The sequence below is a fragment of the Leuciscus leuciscus genome (assembly GCF_965113295.1).
Source record: "Leuciscus leuciscus genome assembly, chromosome: 21".
In the NCBI taxonomy this organism is placed as follows: Eukaryota; Metazoa; Chordata; class Actinopteri; order Cypriniformes; family Leuciscidae; genus Leuciscus; species Leuciscus leuciscus.
The window spans coordinates 35698953-35725074 of NC_138745.1; the positions used below are offsets into that span (position 1 = coordinate 35698953).

General features: G+C 37.2%; 3 protein-coding genes across 4 annotated transcripts; 1 reads left to right on the forward strand and 2 right to left on the reverse strand.

Moving 5' to 3' along the window:
• Positions 1-863: 863 nt before the first annotated feature.
• Positions 864-13222, forward strand: adkb (adenosine kinase b). Of its 2 annotated transcripts, none has more exons than XM_082152460.1 (11): positions 864-939; positions 4183-4257; positions 4621-4674; positions 5837-5915; positions 6030-6202; positions 7937-8045; positions 8209-8379; positions 8921-8956; positions 10399-10513; positions 10605-10691; positions 12580-13222. In XM_082152460.1, the coding sequence occupies exons 1-11, from the start codon at positions 890-892 to the stop codon at positions 12702-12704; spliced, it is 1074 nt and encodes a 357-aa protein (XP_082008586.1). In that variant the 5' UTR covers positions 864-889; the 3' UTR covers positions 12705-13222. The 2 variants fall into 2 exon arrangements, with proteins under 2 accessions (XP_082008586.1, XP_082008587.1); XM_082152461.1 differs by lacking the exon at positions 864-939 and adding an exon at positions 1317-1514.
• dusp29 (dual specificity phosphatase 29) lies at positions 13018-25783 on the reverse strand. Its single transcript, XM_082151378.1, has 7 exons — positions 25529-25783; positions 22932-23108; positions 21686-21906; positions 20947-21135; positions 16484-16643; positions 14883-15106; positions 13018-14125 (listed from the first exon to the last, which is right to left on the reverse strand). The coding sequence occupies exons 2-7, from the start codon at positions 23060-23062 to the stop codon at positions 13860-13862; spliced, it is 1191 nt and encodes a 396-aa protein (XP_082007504.1). The 5' UTR covers positions 23063-23108; positions 25529-25783; the 3' UTR covers positions 13018-13859.
• On the reverse strand, positions 16652-20198 carry LOC309485561 (dual specificity phosphatase 29-like). Its single transcript, XM_082152482.1, has 3 exons — positions 19957-20198; positions 18472-18689; positions 16652-17291 (listed from the first exon to the last, which is right to left on the reverse strand). Exons 1-3 carry the CDS (start codon positions 20118-20120, stop codon positions 17074-17076), a joined length of 600 nt encoding a protein of 199 aa, XP_082008608.1. The 5' UTR covers positions 20121-20198; the 3' UTR covers positions 16652-17073.
• Positions 25784-26122: the final 339 nt, after the last annotated feature.

Genomic DNA, 26122 nt, shown 5'->3' on the forward strand with positions numbered 1-26122 from the left:
ACACTTAAGTCCGTGCTTTGCCGTTTTTACCACAATTAATCAATTATGATATCCATTATGTTCTAACAATTGACAATTTTGCAATTGTATTTTTGACATGCAGTACAATATCCACAACTAAAGTTAAAAAGGGTTTTCTGAAGGCAGGGTTGTTATAGTTAACAAAAAATAAAATGGAATAAAAAGTACTTATTTTATTTTAGTTAGTTGCCAAAGCAACATTTCTCGTCTTCATTTAGTTTAACTTGATGTACTAAAATAACTCAAATTAAAACTGAAATAAAGATTAATTAAAACTATATAGACATTTTAAAAAACAAACTAAATTACAATTTAAACTAAAATTAAAACTATGTAATAAATAGTAAAAAAATATAATAGTGTCTCGATACTAAAATAACAGTTTGAAGGTAAGACAGAAACATATTTAAGGAGAAATTTTATAATAGAATATACATTATTATATATTATTAATTTCTCCAGTATTTTTTTTAATTAAATATTTACATTTTACATTTCAAAACTCTTACAAACTCAATTTGAGTGAATCGTTTTCATTTATCCTTTAATATAGCAATTTAATCTGAGCTCATCCTCTATTAGTTTTTATGAACATATGCAACAAATCTAACTTTTATGTGCGAGTACAAGTATAAACACCAGTGTTACGGTAATAGTTGTATCAACTATGGTATTCATGTTATGTAAGGAGAAATTATTACAGATGCAGGCAAAATAACCCTTACAATAATACATATTTTGATGTATACAGCATGATTACCATGGAATTGATTAATGCAACTTGCTAAATGCATCAGCACAAAACAGAAGATGGCAATGGCAAACTGATCTGAGATCAGCCGGAGAGTCTGTCAGTGTGAGAAGGAAGATGTCGGTGTGTGACTGTACTGAAGGCTCGCGCGCGCTGAAGGCGTTGAGGTAAACACACACACACACACACACACACACACACACACACACACACACACACACACACACACTGAAAACACCGACATGCGTCATGCACTCGAGTCATTTATGATTTGATATGCAGATATAAACCTAATGCAGTATGTTTGATGGTTGCACTGCTGCCTGAACAAAATGTACCAGCAGCGCATCTCTTCCTCTGCGCGTGCATGTTTCATATTTGACATCATAACGTCACTCATATGCAACAGAGTTCATGCATGTTGTTTAGAGATAACTTTGATCTCTCCTGTCTGTCTGTCAGACACATGCAGAGCGACACATGATAGTATGATAGTAATATTTCAGAGAGCTTAAAAACACATGCGGGCTCGCCAACCGTGATGGATCTATTGATCCGCCCATGCGTGTGATGTAACCAATCAGCTGGAACTCTGGAGGGATTTCGGCTTCCGGGTTGTGTGTGGAGTGTGTGTGGAGGACTAGACGCACGCGCTCGCAGCGTGGACGGGGCGCGAGAGCACAGAATCAGTTTTACTGCTGACAATCAGTGTGTGTGTGTGTGTGATCATGCCGACAGTCAGGTACAGTAAAGCAGTGTCACTTCACTCAGTCTCTCTGCTTGTGTGCTTCCGGGTTGGGAATTGTGTGTTTGTGTGATGCAACGCGCTGTATTTTCTCATTTATGACATTTAGAAATATTTTTTTTCTTATTCAGCTTATATATGTGTGTGTGTGTGTGTGTGTGTGTGTGTGTGTGTGTGTGTGTGTGTGTGTGTGTGTGTGTGTGTGTGTGTGTGTGTGTGTGTGTGTGTGTGTGTGTGTGTGTGTGTACGTACATGTGTATGTTTGTGTGTGTGTATGTGTGTGTGTGTGTATGTATGTATGTACGTATGTATCTGTGTGTGTGTGTGTGTGTGTGTGTGTGTGTGTGTGTGTGTGTGTGTGTGTGTGTGTGTGTCAGTCACAAACATACATACAAGGCTGTTGATAGATTTTGAAAATGACAGAACTGGAATGACAACTTGCAATCACAATTATTCTGTTTTTTGTTGACCTTTAAGTGTCAGATTAATGTGCATGTAAGTATTATATATGACAGAATGCATGAGTACATGTACATTCACTGATCACTTGTGGCAGTTTTCATTCTAATTCCCTGACAAATTGATACTTGTCCATGTTTCACGTGAAGAATGTTGGCCATCCTGTATAGTTTTGATGGTGTGTGTGTGGTGCGTGCGTGTGTGTGTGTGTGTGTGTGTGTGTGTGTGTGTGTGTGTGTGTGCTGCATGTGTTTAGTCAGCACTATAGCATGTGTTCTGCGCTGTAAACACATTCCCATGTTAAGCCCATTAAACACACACTATATGTTCCAATATTAGATTTCAGGGTGTGTTAACTTTTCACAATGTTAATTATGAAAAAGCACTTTAAAGGCCTGTAAACTGTTATTGTTGTGAACTTGTTGCAAGCTTGCATTTAAAGCTGACATAATATGCAACTGGTTCGATGTGTAAAATGGACATTTGTCAGGCTAATATTAGAAGAGTGAGTCACTTTAAACCTGTAAAGAGTAAAGTTCATTAAAAAGCTTCACATAGTGAGGGCTGGACATCTAAAACCTGTCCTGAACTACAATGTCCGTTTCACCGTATGAAAAGAGTCAGATTCTGGTGTGTGTGTGTGTGTGTGTGTGTGTGTGTGTGTGTGTGTGTGTGTGTGTGTGTGGCTCTCCTGCTAATAAACCCACCTTCCATTCCAAGGGTTCATGTCTCAAAGGCAGTGTCACTGAACCCGATCATGTGACCTCCACCTGTTACTCTCTCAGATATTGAAGGAATAGTTCCCTCAGGAATGAAGGTTCTGAATATCTCCTTAATGTCTTTCCAAACACTTGAAAATACTTCAGTAGAACAAAAAAAGGAGAAGATTAGCAGAATGTTCATGCTGTTCTCATGCATACAATTACAGTAAATTAAGACTGAATCAAGTCAAACTCCAAAAATGGCTAGAGGAGATGCAATATTCTGCGGTATTAAAGGATTAGTTCATCTCAAAATGAAAATGTCCTGATAAGTTACTCACTACATGTGTGGATTTTTCTCCACACAATGGACTTCAACGGCAACCAAATTGATGAAGTGCATATCAATGCCGTTTCAAAGGGCTCTGCACGATCCCAGCTGAGGAATAGGGTCTTATCTAGCGAAACGATCAGTCATTTTCTAAAAAAAATTAAAACGTATATACTTTTTAACCACGATTGTTCGTACCGTAACCGCCCCATTGTTTACAAAGCAAATGAAAAACTCCATCTCATTTTCTCCTCCAACTTCAAAATCGTCCGACATCATTATTTTACCTTTTTTGTTAAAGGGCGTTTGTATTAGTCTTCACATGTTCGCTTTGTAAACAATGGGGCGGTACTTCCACCTACGTCCAGCGGGACCTTTCCAACGTGATGATGTAATGCCTGGCGCGTCGCAGACCAGCACAAGACGAACAATTGTGGTTAAAAAGTATAGAAATTTTTATTTTCTTTCGAAAATGCCTGATTGTTTCGCTAGATAAGACCCCATTCCTCAGCTGGGATCGAGCAGAGACCTTTGAAACTGCATTGATTTGGACTTCAACAATTTGGTTGCCATTGAAGTCCATTGTGTGGAGAAAAATCCTGAAATGTTTTCCTGAAAAAAATGAATTTCTTTTCCACTGAAGAAAGAAAGACATGAACATCTTGGATGGCATTGGGGTGAGAAACTTTTTCAGGAAATGTTAATTTTGAGGTGAACTAATCCTTTAAATCAAGCATTTGCATGCACTGATCTGCAGGGTGGCAGTTTTTGCTTATGACACATTTGTGCTTTTCATGGGTTTAATGTATGCAAAACCAAAAAATATTCATATTGAGTAACGTGCATATTTAGTTGAATGCATTACTGCGTTAAACACTTGCAAAAGAGAACTTCTCAGTAGAAATAAAAATAAAAACATGCAAGGCCTGGCAAAAGTAACGTAATGCATTACTTTCAATAAAAAGTAACTAAGGAAAGTCATTTTCAAAGTAACTCTCCCCAACATTATCCAGATTATGAATGAGGGTTAGTAAGTTGCAGAATTTTTACATTATATGCAACTGAAGTCATGTTTATTTATGTAGTATATTTCATATGCAATGGTAATTCAAAGTGCTTTACATAAAAGTGAATAAAGAGTAAATATCAGTGTGTTATTGTGTGTGTGTTGCAGTCAGAACGCTCTGTTTGGGATGGGGAATCCGCTGCTGGACATCTCTGCAGTGGTGGATAAGGATTTTCTTGATAAGTGAGTAGTGACGTAACTGTGTGTGTGTGTGTGTGTGTGTGTGTGTGTGTGTGTGTGTGTGTGTGTGTGTGTGTGTGTGTGTGTGTTTCAAGGTCATGCGTGCACCGCTGTTCTTATGATCGACACGCTTCTGTGATCACACAACCTGAGACTGTATGGATTTCCTTGAGCTCTGTTAGTGTAATTATTCATCAATAACTAACGTACGTACGTACGTGTGTGTGTGTGTGTGTGTGTGTGTGTGTGTGTGTGTGTGTGTGTCTGTGTGTGTGTGTCTGTGTGTGTGTGTCTGTGTGTGTGTGTCTGTGTGTGTGTGTGTGTGTGTGTGTGTGTGTGTGTGTGTGTGTGTGTGTGTGTGTGCAGGTATGGACTGAAGCCCAATGATCAGATCCTGGCAGAGGAGAAGCATAAAGCTTTGTGAGTGATATTATTCATTGACAATGTTCGCAATGTTGCTTATTTTTATATCACCTGCAAACACTTTGAATATACAGGACTGGTCAAAAGTTCTGAATAGATTTGTGATGTTTTTGTAAGTAGTCTCTTCTGCTCACCAAGGCTGCATTTATTTGATCAAAATACAGTAAAACAGTAATATTGTGAAATATTATTACAATTTAAAATAACTTTTCCATTTGAATATATTTCATATTTTTGTTGAAACTGTGATGTATATTTTACAGAATTCTTTGACAAATTGAAAGTTGTAAAGAACAAAATTTCTTTGAAATTGAATCTTTCGTAACATTTTAAATGTCTTTACTGTCACTCTTTATCAATTTAATGCTTCCTTGCTGAATAAAAGTATTAATTTCTTATATATATATATATATATATATATATATATATATATATCTTATATCATCATATTATATTATATATATTACTCTCAAACTTTTTGAATGGTAGTGAATCACAGTTTCCACAAAAATATGAAGCAGCACATTTTCATTCAACACTGATAAAAATAAGAAATGAAAATAAAAGATAATCTCTGAAGGATCATGTGACTCTGAAGACTGGAGAAATGATGCTGAAACTTCGGCTTTAATCACAGAAATAAATTACAGTTTAAAATATATTCACATTGAAAATGGCTATTTTTAATTGCAAAAATATTTCATAATATTACTCATTAATTGATCAATAAATGCAGCCTTGGTGAGCAGAAGAGACTTCTTTCAAAAACATTAAAAAATCTTAATTGTTCCAAACATTTGACCGGTAATGTATCATAAATATTTGATATTTAGCCCAGCCATAGTTATATCATATTAGGAAAGCTAAAGACAAATGGAACAAACAACACATTAGGAAAATTTATTCAGAAAATGATTGGTGTATTGGTGATAAAATACCATCTAGAAATAAGTGATATTTTCTTTCTTTGTTCATGTTCAACCAATAACTACATATTTAATAACTAATAACTACAGTAAACTGAGCAGAAAAAGAGAATGGTGATGTAGTTTTGGTGTTGTACCGTCTCTGGCCTGTAGAGAGCAGCAGTGACTTCTCTCTTCATCTCGTCAGGATCTCACTAACATTAAAGAAAACCCTTCTGGTGTTTGTGCTGCAGGTTTGATGAGATCGTGAACAAGAGTAAAGTGGAGTATCACGCTGGCGGATCCACACAGAACTCTGTCAAAATCGCTCAGGTGAGTCTGGGACTCTGGTGTGTCTATCAGGAGATCACGAGAAGGCAGTTTTATCTCAGATTCACTCCAGAATAATCTTGTGTGTTTGATATCTTCTCTCTCTCTCTCTCTCAGTGGATGATCCAGGAGCCGCACAAGGTGGCCACGTTCTTCGGCTGTATAGGAACGGATCACTTTGGAGAGATCCTGAAGCAGAAAGCGGCTGAAGCTCATGTTGACGCTCATTATTATGAACAAGGTCAAGAGCCGACAGGAACGTGTGCAGCCTGCATTACTGGAGACAACAGGTCAGAAACACACACACTTATACACGTGTGTGTGTGTGTGTGTGTGTGTGTGTGTGTGTGTGTGTGTGTGTGTGTGTGTGTGTGTGTGTGTGTGTGGAAGAAGCCGGGTAATATACACACACTAGCATTCAAAAGATTTTTAGAAAGAAGTCTCGTCTGATCACCAAGCCTGCATTTATTTGATCAAGAATTGGTACATATTAGTACATATTTTATTAATTAGTACACATTTTATTAATTATTTATTTTTTTAAAGCACTGATCTGGAGTAGCACCTGAAATTTCTTTGTTAATACACTATTTATATATATATATATATAAAATAGTGTAATTTATTAAGCTGGATGTTCAGCATCATTACTCCAGTCTTCAGTGTCACATGATCCTTCAGAAATCATTATAATATGCTGATATGATGCTCAAAAACTATTCTGATTATTCTCAATGTTGATGTTGCTTCATATTTTTTAGGAAACTCATTTTTGTTTAAAGGGATATTTCACCGCTGGAAATTTAAATTGGGTCATTTATGTGAAATTATTTTAGAAGTTGGTGCCTTCTAGACGGAGAAAAGCCAGAAAATGTATTTTTGGCTCATGTGGATGAAAGACTACAACTCCCAGAATGCATTGCTTCGCTGCCCTACGAGGCCACTCCCACACCACGCCTACCGGTTACAGAGGGCAGTATCGGGAGAAATGACACAGCTAGGCTACTAGTCGACTCGAAACTGAAGAGACGGCGTTTTATCGTGAGATCATCCTATGGGCGGGTTGAACACATGCGGAACGAGCTCCTCCTATTGGCTGTAGTCTCTCGCCTCTGGACAAAAGAGCCTCTGATGATGACGATAAATTACGATTTTTGCGTCATCTGAGGTTTTTTTCCAGACACACAATCCAGAAATCTCTGGTCTCAGGGGAACATGAGGGAGGGAAGCACAGTCAATCGATAACGGGTTTCTACTGATACAAAGCTGAATGCTAATTGGAAACAAAGTTCAAAAGAAATATAATCATTTGTAATATTATAAATGTCTTTTCTGTTACTATTGATCCATTCAATGCATCATTGATGCATAAAAGTATGAATTTCTTTAAAAAATTCTTAACCTTTGGTACAATGGTAGCATCGCATATATGAATCAAATCTATTTAATCATAAGTCATACTAAGAGAAATGACGAGCTTTGAATGAAATCAGAGATCAAAACATTATAATGTACTGTTTTATCCACTGATATAGACATTTTATATCAGATAATTGAGAATATGGCTGATACTGTAAAACGATCCATATTTTACATGTTCAAATCAAATACAGCATCAAAACAATGTAACCGTAACTATGGTAACAGCTTAATACTGCTAATTCTTTCTTATTTTTTCTTACAGCTTGATATTTCACTATCAATTATGCTGGACTGGTCCAGGATGATCGCCATCATTTCCATTATTATTATTATTATTTATAGGTCTGTCCTATTAAAAATAATAATAATAATGGAAATTATGGCGATACTGATAACCTCACCATATATAGTTGCATCTCTATAGAGTGTTAAAAGACGACTGTATGATTCATCAGTAGATTAATGCAGTTTCTCCTATGATTTATGCTGTTTATTACAATCTGTCTGTACTGAATTAATATATAACGTTCCAGGCTCGATGTTTGACTATTACTGTGTGTGTGTGTGTGTGTGTGTGTGTGTGTGTGTGTGTGTGTGTGTAGGTCCCTGATTGCAAACCTGGCAGCAGCAAACTGCTATAATAAAGAGAAACATCTGGATGTTGATCGCAACTGGAGTCTGGTGGAGAAAGCTCGAGTTTACTACATCGCAGTAAGGGATTCACATTTGCATTATGCTAAGTTTGAATGTGCAAATGAGAGAATCAAAACTAATGATGTTGAATAATCCAAAAACTTTTCTGGTCAAAATGGCTCATCTTGTTACAGTATAAATCTGCTAAGTATGAATCTGACCCCTGATCTCCGTCCTGAAGGGTTTTTTCCTGACCGTGTCTCCAGACTCCATCCTCAAAGTGGCCAAACACGCGTCTGACAACAACAAGATCTTCGGCCTCAACCTCTCGGCCCCCTTCATCAGCCAGTTCTTCAAAGAGCCGCTGATGAAGGTCATGCCGTACGTCGACATCATCTTCGGAAACGAGACGGTGAGTCTTCAGATCATCAGGGTGTTTAAAGTCCCCCTGTAGGCAATCATTTTATCCCTTAAAACTCATCTTTGATCATCAAAATGACATATTTAAATGCCTTAAAATATCTTGAATGTAACTCGACACCCTTGCCTCTTAGTATGTGCGGTTCTATGAATATGCAAATGAGCCCCGCCTCCACTCACTCACTCAGCTCAGAGATCCACTGGTTGACGATCACACGTTGATCTGATTGGTTACAAGGTAGTTTGTGACGTCAGAAACACCAGCGATTTCAAAGCGTGTGTTTGAGACTGTCTTTGGTTCACTGCAGTTTTAAGGAGGAAATACTCAGCAATGCTGTCGACTTATGAATTTACACATGGTTTGTCTTAAAGCGTATTAAAAACACCACATAGACACATAAATAACATTAAAAGCTGAATTTTATTCGTAGTTATTCATTTTTAACTAACCTCCGCACATTAAGGTTAGTTCTTTGCACGTCTCTTCTCATTGGCTGCGATGATTGTGTGTTAAACTGATGTTTGTTTTACAGGAAGCCGCTACATTTGCAAAGGAGCAGGGCTTTGAGGTGAGTGAAAAATACTTCACTGGTGTGATACTCCAATTGAAGGACTTGGTTGCTTTACAAACTTTATTAGTTGTTCATAAAGCAAAACACTGCCTGTTACCGCATGGACTGCAAACACTTTTTACTGTAAATAGTGAGACAAGCAGAAGAAATAATGACTTTAAACAGCTTTTTGCTGGAAATACCCTCAAACAAATGTGTGTTTCAGTTTCTGGTGTGAAAAGATGGAATTTTCTAGAAAATTCCATCTAAAATGTTGTTCAAACATTCTTCAATTTAAATATAAGTATAAACAGAAGATACTTAACTTATACAAAGATGAATGTGAAAATTGTTAAAACTATATCAACAATGATGGTCTCGTTGTTGTTTTCGTTGCCAGAGTTGTCATTGTATCATTGCTGTTTTTGTTTTTGTTTGTTTAGTGTTGTGTGAGCAGAATTAATAATAAAAAAGAAAATTTAAAATAAATTTAAAAAAGAAAATTGTTAATATTGAAAGTAGATTACATCTGGTCTGGGCTATTTTGTTATTTTTTGTCATGTCGGAGAGGCCATCTAATTTGTAACTTTCTTAATATAAGAATGGGGCAGGAGTTTATACGATTTTTTTTTCTTCATCCTACTCCTGTTCTTCTTGTCATGACATGTATTTTTGTTGTGTTTGTTGGATTGTTGTTGTGGCATTTCGTGTTGCATTACCATGAAAAGAGAATACATAAATAAATAAATAAAATAAATAAATAAACGGCTCCAGCTAACATACTGCTCCCAATAAGTGACAAAATAACACCAACATTTTCCTATTTACATATTGTGATTTGTATAGTCACAGCGTGTACAAATAACAAGGTCACATGAGACACAGCCATCTTCTAACCGTACACATACTGGGAACTATATTCTCAGAAGGTGAAGCACTGCTATTTGGGCGGAGTGATTTGCTCGCAGCGCCTGAGAAGCCCCGTGGTGAGGAGCAGAGAGTTCACTCAGAGTAAATCACTCCGCAGAAGTAGCAGTGCTTCACCTTCTGAGAATATAGTTCCCAGTATGTGTACGGTTAGAAGATGGCTGTGTCTCATATGACCTTGTTATTTGTACACGCTGTGACTATACAAATCACCACATGTAAATAGGAAAATGTTGGTGTTATTTTGTCACTTATTGGGAGCAGTATGCTAACTGGAGCCATTTACCTCCAGTCTTTGTGCTAAGCTAGGCTAGCGGTGGGAAGGGTATGTATGAACTTATCTAACTCTGGGGGATACGGTGAATAAGCTAAAGTCCCAAAAAGTCGGCGTGTTCCTTTAAGTAAGGCAGATCAATAATATTGTTGAATATTAAATGTCCCCAACGAAGCAAGCCAAAAGCCAACAGTTAATAAGTACTGAATTAATAACTATCATTGTATCAGTGCTGTATAATGTCCCGGTGTTCCTGCAGACTGAAGACATCGCTGAGATCGCACGGAGGGTTCAGTCTCTGCCCAAAGTCAACAAGAACAGGCAGAGGATTGTGGTGTTCACTCAGGGCCGAGAGGACACTGTGGCCACCGTGGGTACGTCCGTCCAACCAATCAAACGCGCTGATTCAGATGAGGTATCTTACATAGGTTGTTTTATTAATCGTCTTTGTTTGTCTTCTCTTAGGTGATAAAGTGAAGGTGTTTCCCGTTTTAGACATCGACCAGAACGACATTGTGGACACGAACGGTGCCGGTGACGCTTTTGTGGGAGGTAAAAATGATTCATCAGATCATTTTAGACAATGATAGTTATTAATTTACTATTTAATATTAACTGTGCACTCTTTAATATGCTAAAGTACTCTGTAAAAAAATATTATTCAAAGCTGTAAATTCAAACGGTTTAAAATAACTTTTTTTTTTACTTAATTTCATGTTTAAATTGAATGCATTATTTGACAATTTTGCTGTAATTTAGCAAATTCTGCGTAAAAATAGCCTCAAAGTAAATATTTTTTATGATGCATGTATAAAATAGATACAGAATAAAATGTATAATATATATGAAAAATAGTTAAATCGAATTAAACATCGACTCTTTTACCCAATATTTGTGCTGGGGATTTTTGTGTTAATGTCGTTACCTTTGCAACATGCTGAAATTTAATTGATTAAAATCACTTTCTCTTGTGCTTCATGTAAATTGTGCTCTGTAATAAAAAGTAATTAACATTTAAGTTGAAAATATAATAATTATTGGACTACATTTTACATGAAAAGGTTACACTTTATTTCGATGGTCCACTTTAGACATTCTACTACTAACTATAAGTTACTTTGCAACTACATGTCAACTAACTGTCATTAGAGTATTAGTAGACTTAGAAGACTGTTAGGTTTAGGGTTAGGAGAATAAGTTGAGGTGTAGGTGCAGTTACTGATAGTTAGTAGAATGTCTAAAGTGGACCATCGAAATAAAATGCTATCTCAGTCTTTCTACTTAAGAATTTTCACTCAGAAATTGCTAGTAAATTTCACACATAATTACAAAGTGAATCCTTTGGGTTTTCCAAATCAGTCACTTATGAAGTGGTGTTTCACTGCCTATGTAGGGAGTACAGCGGATAGCAAGATGGCTCACTAGGTTTTGGGACAGGGTCGCTATGACTGCCGAGTAAGACGTGTTCCTGGATCAACATTTTCAACAATCCTGTCCAAAAACATAGTCCTAACCCTAACCATGAGTTATCCCTACAACCAGAGGGAAATGAGAGGTGAATTAAGCCCTATTCAGACGGGACTAGTGTAACATGGAGAGTCGGGGTAAAGTAATAATTACCAGAGCTTCTCTGTGATTTTAGTCCCGTCTGAATGTGCATCTCAGTGATCATGACGGACAATGTCAGTAAAGATTACAGCAACTTTTACCCTCATTTCAATTTCAATTTTACCCAAATTCCCTCAGGTGACACTGATCCCGTGCGAATAGACCCGCCGTAAATATTTCATAATTTCCAGTTTAAAAGTAGTTTTCCGCAGTTTTTCAAATGCTTGAAGAAGCATCAGTTGTGTTCTAGTCGCTGGAACGAGTCTGTGGTAAAACTCAAGTGTTTCACACACACCATCAGATCAGAGAGAAGATCGACAGCACTTGTTAGAGGCACGACACATCTTTTAGCGTTAGAGTGACTATTACCAACACAATCCAATCTGAAGTTCATTAATACATCGTTCGACCGGACATAACCGTTTTATATATATAAATATAGATTATATGTGTGTGCGCACGTGATATCAGGAAGCAGCGTAACACACACATGACGACAGGAGTGACGGCGACGCGCAAATCGAGTTACTCTCCCACTTCTGCTAGTTTTACTGAGATCTCTTATCCCGTGCGAATTAAATTACATTACTCCATCGACCCTTGTAAAGTTAATCCCGTCCGAATACGCCTTAAGGAAGTTATAGAAGTACCTAACCCTTGTTGTAAGCCGAAACTCGACATTAACTGTAAACCTATCCCTCAAATCTGATTGGTTGATTGGAATATTGATCCAGGAACATGTTCTACTTGGCAAGATCACATTCACCTCTGGGACAAAGCCCATACATTAACATTTAACTACTATTGAACTCTTTGTTTGTGTGTCCTGCAGGATTCCTGTCAGAGTTGGTTCAGGAGAAGCCGCTGGAAGAGTGTATCCGCGCAGGGCACTACGCCGCTAATGTCATCATCCGGCGAGCGGGCTGCACCTTCCCTGAGAAACCAGATTTCCACTAACTCCCTCACATCCTCTCCTGTATGATCCCCATATGGAATCTTTACATCTCATTTTCTTTTTTCTTTCACACAACCTGCGTGCCTCTACATTCGTTTACACACGTTTCCTGTTAAACTGGCATTTTTCAGGATTGCGACGACCACATCATGTACACTCCGATGAGTTTGTGTTAAAGTACGGATTGCCTTTGATCTGTTTTTCGTGCTACATTGCAATATCATTCTATATTTAATCTTTAAAGATCCATGATATCATTTTAAGGAAGTGCATTTATATTTTCAAAAACAATAGTGGTAAATTAAATTAACAGGATTAGATCATGGAATCTGTGTTTAGAACGTTTTTGTCTTTCAGGTCTACATTTATTATGAAATACCAAATTATATCTTAAACGCACAATGTTTGAATATGCATAAGCTGTATCTCATGTGGGAGGGTGTTTCCACTTGCTCTTTCCTCTTCTGGGACACGACTGTTCAACTGACCAGTTTAATAAAAAGATTTTAACTGTTCCAAACTTGTACATCTCTGTTTTAAAGTCTGTGCATGAGTGTGAGTGTGTGTGTGCGTGCATGAGTGTGTGTGTCTGTGTATTAGTGAGTGTGCGTAAGTGTGTGCGCATTAATGTGTGCGTAAGTGTGTGTGTATGAGTGTGCGTAAGTGTGTGTGTGTGTGTGCATGAGTGTGTGTGTGTATGCATGAGTGTGCGTAAGTGTGTGTGTGTGCATAAGTGTGTGTGCGTGCATGTGTGTACAATGAGTGTGTGTGTGCATGTGTGTACATGAGTGTGTGTGTGTATGTATGCATGAGTGTGCGTAAGTGTGTGTGTGTGCATAAGTGTGTGTGCGTGCATGTGTGTACAATGAGTGTACAATGAGTGTGTGTATGCATGAGTGTGCGTAAGTGTGTGTGTGTGTGTGCATTAGTGTGCATAAGTGTGTGCGTAAGTGTGTGTACAATAAGTGTGTGTGTGCATGTGTGTACATGAATGTGTGTGTACATGAGTGTGTGTGTATATTCCCGTAGTTTGATAGAAAGAAGCTCTGTAAAACCTGAAGAAAGCTTTCTGTTGGCATTCCCATTCATCTCAACTGGTCTGATCTAACATGCTTCATATTCGGAGAAACCGACTAACCCTAAAACTGTAACACTATTCACTGGCTGCTTTGCGAGCACAAATGTTTTTGTTCAGTGTGTTTCAGTGTCTGCGGTTGTGTGTTTCGAGCTCTTCTCTGCTCCAGCAGGAGTTCATCCAGCTCTCTCAGCTGCTTCAGGAAGCCCCAGTTTGGGATGATGTGTCGCCGCCGTTTGACGTGGTCGATGGCGTCTACAACCGTCATGTTCTCGTAGATCATCAGGAAGGCCAGGAAGAGTGTGGCCGAGCGACTGCGGCCCATCACACAGTGAACAAGAAGCTTATCTGGAGAAATAAACAAGATGACTAAACCTCATTATTGCAATAGCAGACAAAGTTTCATTCTATTTTTTTTTTCTTACGCTTTTTTTTGGTTTAGATTCCAGCTCTGCTCACTCTGGACATTCATTAACCAACTTCATGAGGTGCATCCTGGGATGCTTTTAAAGGGGTCCTTGATTATGGTTTCACTTTTTTAACTTTAGTTAGTGTGTAATGTTGCTGTTTGAGCATAAACAACATCTGCAAAGTTACAACGCTCAAAGTTCAAAGCAAAGGGAGATATTTGCTTTTAAAGAAATCGCTTTTTAAGGACTACAAACGGCTGGTAGGAACTACAACAAGCTTCTTCCCGGGTTGGTGACATCACTAACCCTAAAATTTACATAAACACGGAGAAGCCATGTTGGGCTGCTTTAGAGAAGAGGAAGAGTTGTCAGAAACAAATGTGCTCGACTACAACTCTTCCTCTTCTCAACATGGACTGCGTGTTCCTGGGGGAGGGGTTTATGTAAATATTAGGGTTTGTGATGTCACTAACCCGGGAGAAATGTTGTAGTCCCTACCAGCCGTTTGTTGTAGTCCTTAAAAAGTAATTTCTTTAAAAGCAAAAATCTCCCTTTGCTTTGAACTTTGAGCGTTGTAATTTTGCAGATGTTGTTTATGCTCAAACAGCAACATTACACACTAACTAAAGTTAGAAAAGTGAAATCATAATCAACCACCCCTTTAATAGTATTTCAGTGATACTAAAATAACTCACTCTGTGGGTTTGTGAGGGTCTGGTGGATGTGTTCAGCAGCAGAATAGAAGTACTGGCTGAGGTTGAACGTGGGAACGTCCTCCGCCGTGATCCCGTAGTAATGCACGTCCATGTCTCTATAGTATTCAGCGCCCGTGTCCACACTGTTCCACTCGCCCTCCGCAGCGTTCAGGATGTGTGTGATGCCCATCGTCTTCAGCTTGTATCGGTCTTTAGCTGTCTCTCTTCACACAAACAACAGCTTAGAGTCTAGGGGCCGTTTACAAGACACTGTTTACAAGACTAAAAACGCAAAAGTTTGTATGCGTTTTGGCCGTTCATTTACACTACAACTGCATTTTGGGAGCATGAAAACGCAAACTTTTGAAAACGGGCTTCAAAGTGCACGTTTTTGATAACTATAACGTTGTCTCCAATCTCCATGTGTTATTTTGACAGAATGCGATTTAACGGGTTGTTCTAAACCTGTTATGAAAGTCAATGGGGCCCATTGCGGTGGATTTTTTATAGATAAGATTAATTATGTTACTAACCATGGAAATCTGACTTTAGATTTTAAACTTATGATAAACTTTTATCACACTTCCCATTTTTATGTCTGATGGTGACTAACTTTCCATTCCAGATCTAACAATAAAACAGAATAATTCTTACTTCCTTTTATTTAGGATGTAGCCACCAGACGAACTTTCGATATGATCTAACCTTCTAACAAACTTTTGACTCAATGTAACCTTGGTCAAATGGAACTTTGAAAATGGACTCAATGTTCTGTTTATTTTGACTGTATTGTGAAATGATTGACTGGAATATTAACCCCTTACAATGTTTTTGATATTTTGCTGATGTCACTAACAAAGGGTAATGAGGGGGGGCGGGGACGCAAAGAGCTAGAGTATAAAAGTTATTAAGTGTTGATTTGTAGACGCTTGGTGTCGATCAGTAGACGCGACAGATTTATTTATTAAGTTGTTGATTTGTAGATGCTAGATAGTCAGATTTAGGAAAAATCCATTACACCATCATGTTTGCTTACCAATATTCTTCAACATATCTCTTTTGTGTTCAGCCGAACAAAGAAGTTCATACCGGGGCCTGTTGCACTAGTCTTAAGACTAGTCTTGCAAGTTAGTCATCGAATTTCTTTAAAACTGTTCATAACTTTTTATGTCAGTTACATAAAAACGTACATTAGCCTAATTTGATCCCGAAAGACTAACCATCCCAAGTGGGTCATACTAGATCTTTAGACACTGTCTTAACATAATGGCTAAGTTTATGCAACTGGTTTAGATTGGAATAACTTAAGGGTGAGTAAATGATGACATAGCCTAAGTTTAATTTTTGGGTGAGCTAGCCCTTTAAAACCGCGCCTTAACAGAACGACAGTTGACAGCCGTTAATGAACGTTAATTAGTTATCAAATAGTTATTCTTGGTGTGAACGGTCTCAAATTTGACTCTGGTATCTGTCTGTTATTGTCTCAATTGAGTCTACCACACATCCTGGGTCAGTGTTTGTCCGTCAGTAGACTTAATTGGGTAAATGTTGACCCTGCATTATTAGCATCACAATAGGGTTAGTCAAATGAATCGACTCACTCGTTCCCGATGTAGACGTTGGGCCAGACCTCATTGACGTGTGTGTACGCGACGCCGCCGTGCGTGAGGTGTTTCTCCAGCTCGTATCCGTTTGGTGTCACATATTCCTCTTTCACTTCAGTCACCTGCGGCTTCACACCAAACTTCCTCCGTGAGGTCATTTTCAACCGCGCATTCGATTAAAACAGCATAAAACACATGTCTTTTTGTGTTCAGATTAGTTTGAGAGGTGCTGAGTTGAGTCGACTGCTTTGGCCTGATTACAGGCCGGAGGTGGGTGTTGGATTCTGGGTTATTTTTAGAGGTCTGTTCCCTCTTTCTCTCGCTAGAGAGGGCTGAGCCCCAAAACACACACACGTGTGTGTGTGTGTGTGTGTGTGTGTGTGTGTGAGAGAGAGAGAGAGAGAGAGAGAGAGACACATTTACACACATTGAACCCAAATGAATGCAGAAAACTGAAACCAAGCATCATGATTTAGGATTATTTTCCTTAAACCATCATTTTCCTGTTCACTTGTTCTACATTATATTGTAAACTTCAATTCTATGATTTATTTACAATTTGTTAAATTAGTGAACACTGTTGCCTGTTAGTTTATACTAATATATCCCATCTCTCCTCTGAGGTTTGAGTCCAGCTGACGGAGCTGTTGAAGGAATCCAGCGTTGGGAAGAATGTTCCGGTGGGAGCAAACCGTATCAATGGCTTCTGCGATGGTGAGTTTTTCGTATATCATCAGATACGCCAACACTAACGTCGCTGAACGACTCACTCCTCTGGCACAATGAACCAAGACCTTCCCCACTCCTGAAAAACAAATAAAGCCACCATCACACATCATGCATGTTAAACTTATTTCAAACAAATCTCAAAAGACGACTGTAGAGTCACGAACGTGAAACACTATTTGCATGCAAGCCATTTTACTTTGTATTCAAGTAAAGCACTGATGATGAATCATTCACAACACGACCTGGAATGTGTATTTGGAAAGTAAATAGTCAGTTTAAAGGATTAGTTCACTTTCCTGATAACTTACTCACACCCACGTCATCCAAGATGACCAAGTATTTCTTTCTTCAGTCGAAAATAAATGAAGGTTTTTGAGGAAAACATTCCAGGATTTTTCTCCATATAGTGACTTCAATGGGGTCCAACGGGTTGAAGGTCCATATTGCAGTTTCAGTGCAGCTTCAAAGTCTCGACACGATCCCAGCCGAGGAATAAGAGTCTTATCTAGACAAACCATCGGCCATTTTCTTAAAAAAAACAAACATTTATATACTTTTTAACCCCAAATGCTTGTCTTGCACTAGCTCTGCGATGCATAATCACATTGAAAGGTCAGGCGTGATGTTGGCAGAAGTACAGACCTAGCGTTTACAAAGCGAACGTGCAAAGACTAAGTCAAATGCCATTAAAAAAATAAATAAAATAAAAGGTAAAACAACGATGTCGGACGATTTTGAAGTTGGAGGAGAAATAGTTTTTCGCCCTACCCTACATTTTCTGCCTTCGTCATGTGATCGCCTCACCTTTCCAACATGATTACGTAATGCATGAAGGCGTGGACATGCAAGATGAGCATTTGGGGTTAAAAAGTATATAAATGTTTATTATTTTTAGAAAATGAGCGATGGTTTGTCTAGATAAGACCCTTATTCCTCGGCTGGGATCGTGTCGAGACTTTGAAGCTGCACTGAAACTCACATTTGGACCTTCAACCCGTTGGACCCCATTGAAGTCACTATATGGAGAAACATCCTGGAATGTTTTCCTCAAAAACCTTCATTTCTTTTCGACTGAAGAAAGAAAAACATGAACATCTTGGATGACGTGGGGGTGAGTAAATGATCAGGAAATTTTAATTCTGAAGTGAACTACTCCTTTAAATGCATTATATCTCCCAACGCGTTAATACATATCACAGAAGCGTGCTGTGTGTACACAATGCAAACTCTAAGTATGAAAGTGCACGATGCATTACTTTGCTGGGACAGAGCTTTATGAATGAAACCGGCTGTGGGGTAGAAAAACGGTGTGATGTCGAAGTCTCTGTTGTCTGGTGCCTCAACGCCATGATACTCCACGCTCGTGTCCGAGTAGAAATCAGCTCCAGTGTCGATGTGAGCGCGTCCGTGTGCAGCGTTGACGATGTGAGTGATTCCTAGACGGTGTAGAAGTGTCTTGTCTCTTGCTGTTGGACTGAGAGAATCACTCAAGAGTTCATTTTCTGCAGTAGCTCTCAAATCAAATCAATATTGGTCATGTGATGCATGAGATTGCATTTGTGATCAATCATGTCAAACCTGGCGCTATACATTTAAAGGAGACATTTCTGAACTGAATACAAGCATGAATGACATTTTTGCACTATTGCAAAGATAAAAATTACAGTAAACAGTGGCTAAATCTGTTCTTTACTCCAAGTTATCATGTGTGAAATACTTCAGAAGACTTGTTTAGTCCACGAGTCATATGGATTACTGTTATCAACAGCGAACAATCTCAGAACATTGACTAATGAACAAACTTTCTTCCAGTAACGTACGTAACTAGAATGATTGTTCACATTTATCTGGTCTTTAGTAATGTAGCACAATTTTTTTATATATATATACATTGTTCATGGAATGTGTTTATTATGAAATGGAAATGTGACCCTGGACCACAAAACATGGGTCACATGGGTACATTTTTTGAAATTGAGATTTATACATCATCTGAAAGCTGAATAAATAAGCTTTCCATTGATGTTTGTTAGGATAGGACAATATTTGGCCAAGATCTGAAATCTGAAATCTGAGGGTGCAAAAAAATACTTAATATCCTAATGATTTTTGGCATAAAAGAAAAATCGATAATTTTGACCCATACAATGTATTGTTGGCTATTGCCACAGATATACCCGTGCGACTCGAGACTGGTGACGTGATCCAGGGTCACATTTTGTGTAACGTTTTTTAAATGTTGCTACTTTTTTTCTGAACATTCCGAGAAAATTCAAAAGTAACGTTCGCAAAAGTAAAATGGAATGTTAAAACATTTTGAAAACGTTCAAAAAGTAACTTAACGTTAGCAAACCGTTCTTATAATATATATATATATATATATATATATATATATATATATATATATATATATATATATATATATTTTTTTTTATTCCCACTGATATTCCTGTCATTTAAAAGGTTTTGATGCATGTCAGAAATACTGGTCATTTCTTTTCTTGTCAAACAGTTTACAAGTGGAAACCATTGTTTACATTTATGCATTTAGCAGACGCTTTTAACCGAAGCAACTTACAGAAAAGGAGCAAAAGCAATTTGTCAAAGGGCTAACAATATTCATAACGTACAGTGCCAGGTTTATTAGACAACTAGATTAGGAAAGAAGTGAACCGACTGCCATAATGAAAGATGAAAGATCATTTAGCATTTAAAGTCGAGTCTTGTGGTGTAATACGTACGCATCACTGATGTAGACGTTAGGCCAGACTTCGTTAAAAGCGCCGGAGGGTCGTCGGTTCTTTAGCAGAAGGGTCAAAAGGTCACCGATGGGCGGAGTCTCGTATCCAGCATCCTGTGTGCTCATACTTTTGAAATAAAATAGCTTGATGTACGATAAAAACATACACGTCAATGCATTGTATTAAAGTGTTTTTGCCTTTCTGATGTTACTGAACTCACGTTGTGTTTCTCTGAACTCAGATCCGCGTTTGTGTGTGTGATTGTGTGATGCAGTAAGTGATACGTGTCTCTATTTTGGCTTCTTTGCGTGTCAAAGTGGTAAATATAGATGAGAGACACAAACAGACAGACAGCTGAGAATCTCTGAGATGATCTTTGAATTGAAGTTCATTTATGTAGATTTAATTTGTTCTTTTAATAACGTATATTTGGTAAAATATATATAAAAACATCATGAAATCAAAATTACCAAGAAGTTTGATTTCAGGATTACTTTTTTTATATATTAAATATATGCATATATATTCATATATTTCAATATATTAAATATTTGTATGAACTCACATTCCTGGTCTTATTATCTGCATAACCTTTCATTATGAAGTATATTCCTTTGTACTGACTGATGTAATGAATGAATCCATTTAGTTTTTCAACCCCTTTCCTCACATTTGTTGTTTGGAAAGCACTACAGTGTGTTTTAAACCTGTGAATCTATTACTTTATAGTGATTAAAGATTAAGGAGGAATAGAATATATTTCGATCACAACAAAAAAATGCATGTAACAACTTTAAAAAAAAAGACATTTTAATTGAGAAATTAAATCCTGTATCAATCATGGAATTCCATCATATGTGTGTAAGGCAATTTCTGAAGCATGAATTTCTGTCATAACCGATGAGTATCTTTCTGCATGTCAATAGCTCTGTATTTCTGATCAGTGAACTGATGATGTGGATGTGTTGGTCCGGTGTTAGAAGTTAGTGCTCTGGAAGTGCAGTTTTTTGTCCAGTTCTCGCAGTTGTTCCATGAAGCCGGAGTTTGGGCAGATATTCCTGTGTTGTGCGACGGCTTTAATGGCTTCCGCCAGCGTCATGTCCTCGTGGATCATCAGATACGCCAATACCAGCGACGATGAGCGGCTCAGACCCATGGCGCAGTGCACAAGCACCTTACCTAGGAAAACAAAATAATATACATGTATTATATAGAAATGTTCACAAACCATTTTTTTTTTACGAATTCCGAATTTTTACAAAAACATGTACTGATCACATTTCACCCACAAATCAAAAGAAATAAGATGAAAATAAAAAATAAAAAAATCTTTTTTTTTTTTTATTATATTTTGCATAAAGAAAAAGAAAAAAAAAGGTAAATTTTTTGTTGTTGCATTTTGACATTTTCACATCAGGACTATTAAGCACATGTTCCTCCCTCAAATTCTCAGAGCCATAATTCCAAAAAAATAAATAAATAAAAATCACCATTGTGCATAAGAGTTGCTCAATAGGTAAACATAAAATAATATCATTATGCAAAAAAAAATCTAAATGGTCAAATATAATTATTGCAAATTGCCATTGTGCATAATGAGAATTGCTTGATAGATGACCCATGAAATTAATATCATGATGCAAAAAATCTTGATGGTCCTAAAAACTTTTTACAGTGAATTCTGCATTTGTTTTTGTGGGATGTCCATCGGTGTGTTTCCTCTCCTCACCTCCAGGGGTGCTCATGGCACTCTTGATGAACTTGGCAGCGGAGTAGAAGAAGGGGCTCAGGTCAAACGAGGGCATATCGAACGCCTCCACGCCGTGATATGTGATTTTAGTGTCTCTGTAGTAACTGGCTCCTGTGTTAACGTTGAACTTCCCGTGAGCTGCGTTCAGCACGTATGTGATGTTCAGGGACTGTAGCATGTGCTTGTCCTTCGCTGCGTACCTGAATGAGACACACAGACACACAGACACTTATTATATACCTGTTTTATTACACATTTACAACGCAAGATATAGGGAACATGCCAACTTTGTAATGCACACTTAAATTTAAGGAGTCCTATTATGCTTTTTTAAATAACTTTACATGTTTGAGCATGAAAAAGGTTTCGGGAGTTCTTCTCTATATCAGTGTCAGTGTCAGTGTTTCTAAACTCCCAGAAAGAGTTTCTTCCGGGAACGAACACGTCACAATATTCCTCATTATAATAATTCATGCGCAGAATAAAGGGGCGGGGCCTGGCTGAGTTAGTTAGTAGTGTGTTAAACTGGTGGTTATGGTAAGAGGCGGGACATTTCCCAAACACACTCGAAGCGCTCGACCAATCACAACACACTGCTCCAGCCGACCAATCAGAGCACAGTGTGCTTTTCAGAAGGAGGGGCTTCATAGAGACAGGAAGTAAACAGAGCGTTACTGACAGACTGGGAAGAGAGGAGATTCAGCAATGGAGAATATGAGGAAAATAATCAACATTCAAGCAGGAAAACATAAAAAATCAAGACAATTAAAAGAGTGAGCAAGATTAACAAAGATGTAAAACAGGACACCATTAAAATAGTAAATATTTAGACTTTTTTTTGTATTTTGACATTCTTCAAAATCATGAAGAAATAAATGAAGGCTTACTTTTCTTCCATTTTCATGTGTGAATATGATATTTACCCACTAAAATTACATTACTGGGCATTCAAAATATTATAAAAAAACCACAATATGTTTTTAAACTGAGAGATGAATATTATTACCTTAGAGGTAAAAATCAAAGTAAGGGGAAAGGTGAACAAGAGTTTCAGGAAGACAAGGATCATCTCAAATTGAATCTCTTCTTCTTCTTCTTTTTTAAATTCCCTGATTGAATATATACTAAACAGTGTCTTTCTTTTGAATGTGAAAGATTTGCCTCATACTGAAACAACCCATCAACCTAGTTTCCCCAAAATTCCTTTTTCTCCTGATTCTCTTACATGTCTCCGATGTATATTCCAGGTCTGACCTCATCAAGATGGCCGCTGGTTCCAGGTTTGACCCACAGAAGTCTCTGGAGGTCAGAGGTGCTCGGCGTCTCGTACCTGCCGTCTCCAGCGGTGCGTGGCATCTCGACCCGCTTTACACCCGTCCTGCTGACAGGCTTCGGACAGATTCTGGCAAAGGAAATTCAAGCACTACTTTTTGGGGATTTCAAGGACTTCAATCAGCACTTATCAAACAATATCTTTATTATTTATATTTATTTACTTATTACTCAACCACAAAACTCTGGACCACAAAACCAGTCACATGGGTACATTTTTTGAAATTAAGATTTATAAATCATATAAATTTTGATTTGTTGGGATAGGACAATATTTGGTCGAGATACAACTATTGAAAATCTGGAATCTGAGGATGCAAAAAAATCTAAACATTGAGAAAATCTCCTTTAAAGTTCTACATTTATGTTGGTGATTGTGCTGCATTCACTCACAAAAATAAATGTTTTATATATTTACGGTAGGAAATTTACTAAATATCTTCATGGAACATGATCTTTACTTAATATCCTAATGATTTTTGGCATAAAAGAAAAATCGATAATTTTGACCCATACAATGTTGGCTATTGCCACAGATATACCCGTGCGACTCGAGACTGGTGACGTGATCCAGGGTCACATATATGGTGATGTTTCACTTCATAGAGATCAATCCATTGACCAGGAATGGGAAATCCCCGTAACCATTGAGAGGATATTGAAACTGATTTTTGTTCCATGAATATATGATTGACCTGAAGAATGAAAGTTGCATTATATACTCATCATAAACTTAATATCATGCTCATCGCTCTATATCTCAGACGGACTGCAGCGTCAATTTTGCGTGAACGATTATATTTTCTCGAAAAAATTCAAGCACTTTTCAAGCTCCTCCTCAAAAATATGGCCGTTTTCAAGGATTTTCCAGGACTTACATTTCAAAAAGTAAAACTCAAGCACTTTAAAACAAACACCATAACAGTAGTCCACATGACTCTCATCCTATATGAGGAACAGATTCAATTCAAGTAGTTATTCGTTGAAAACAATAGCTCTCCGATGTCATTTACAAGTCACTGTTACGAGCCGTCATTGACACCAAGAACCTTTGATTCTCTAGTATCTCGATCACAACATGGTACGTTTGACTGTATGCAAGCACAAATACAAGAGAATTAACTGTAATTATGCTTTATTATGCTGTTTTTGACCTTTCCAGAGTTTGATATCTCACTGAACACTGTGATTATACGGGAAACACCAGCTCAGACATTCTGCGAAACTCCTAAAACAAGGAAGTCTCATGAACAACATGAAGGTACATTTTACATTTTCATTTTTATTAATTTTTTTATATTATTATTTTAATCAAACGTCAAGTTTTACCACTGTACGATGGAAAATTCAACTTTAGGACTTACTGCTGATAATTAATAACTGATATTAAAGCTGCTAGTTAGTGAGTTTTTAGGTCTGTTTGATACTTTAAACCATAATTTTTAACAAAATTGTTTGTGCAAAACATTCCACAAAGTATTAGCAATGGATTAGATTGGTTTAGAAAAGAAAACAGTTGGTTTGTCTCACCTTAAAATAAAATAAAATAAAATAAAATAAAATAAAATAAAATAAAATAAAATAAAATAAAATAAAATAAAATAAAATAAAATAAAATAAAATAAAATAAAATAAAATAAAGTGTTGCAAATCACTTTAATATTAAACATTTCAATACTGCAAAAAAAAAATCTGCAACACTTTACAATAAGGTTCCATTTGTTAACATTAACTAACAATGAACAATCCTTCTATGGCATTTATTAATCTTAGTTAACTAATTTACTAATACATTATTAAAATCAAGTGTTGTATCTGTTAATTAATGCACTGCGAACTAACATAAACATGTTTATTAACCAACATTAACAAAGATTAATAAATGCTTTAAAAATATATTGCTCATTGTTTAACGTTAACTAATGAGACCTTATTAAGTGTTACCAAATTTTCATCTTGTCTTGTATTTCATTAAAATATCTCAACATTCTTAAATCGATTTACTTTTACGTAAGAAACAAGCTGACAAGATGAAGTCTAAATAAAGTGACTTTAAGACGAAAACAAACTCGTTTTCACTTTGAATTAAGACGAAAACAAACTCGTTTTCACTTTGAATTAAGTTTATTTTCTGACCCCATTAGCAAATATTATATTCTTCTTTAAACTTAAGTATAAACTTAATTAATTTGAGACATTTTTCAGAAAACATGACATAATATCTTATGTCATTTCGATTTAAGGTATTATACTTTTTTTGTTCATCCTGTTCATGTTCTTCTCATTGTGTAATTAATCAAGTTAAAGTGCCATTTTAAGCATCAATCAAGTGTTCTTGTGATAAAATAACAGTTTTACACATTGCAAATCAAATATTTATCCATATTCCTCATAATAACCAATGCATGTGCACCACTAGCCGTCTATACTCGAGATTATGCATCTATTTGAATGAATCTCAAACACATTTTCAAGCACAAACAGACTCACAGTGTGTTGAGGAACCGCTCGTCAGCGTGTGTGAATGCACACGTATGTGTGTGTGACGTGTTGTTCAAGCTGATGACTTTATCTATTTATATATATAGGCTATAATCTGATTCAGGCTGCTCAAAACACTCTTTCTTCAGGGTTCCTGATGGGAACGGATGAAACCATAAGAGATCATCTCTCGGTAATATCACACTGATTTTAACCAGGACGATTCTGCTTATTTTCGACACACACTGCGGTCGCCCTCGTCTGTGTCCGAGTAACAGCGTCTCAAATTAGACAACCTCATTCCCACAGCGGCGAGTTATAAATACACTCGCTCTCTGTTCTCGTCATCTAGAGTATCAAAGTCAACACAAGTGAGGGCGTTTGCTGCACAGCTGCTTTTATTTATAATAAACTGTTTATTTCATTCATATACAGTACTGGGCAAAAGTCTTAGGCATGTTAATATCCCCCCCCCCCCCCCCCCCCCCCCCCCATTCTTTTTGCCATTAATTGTAATAATCCAGTGAGATTAGTGTATGCACAAGGAGTCTGACAACAGCCGGTATGATCTGATCTCTCCATCATCGAGTCCGTCTGTATATA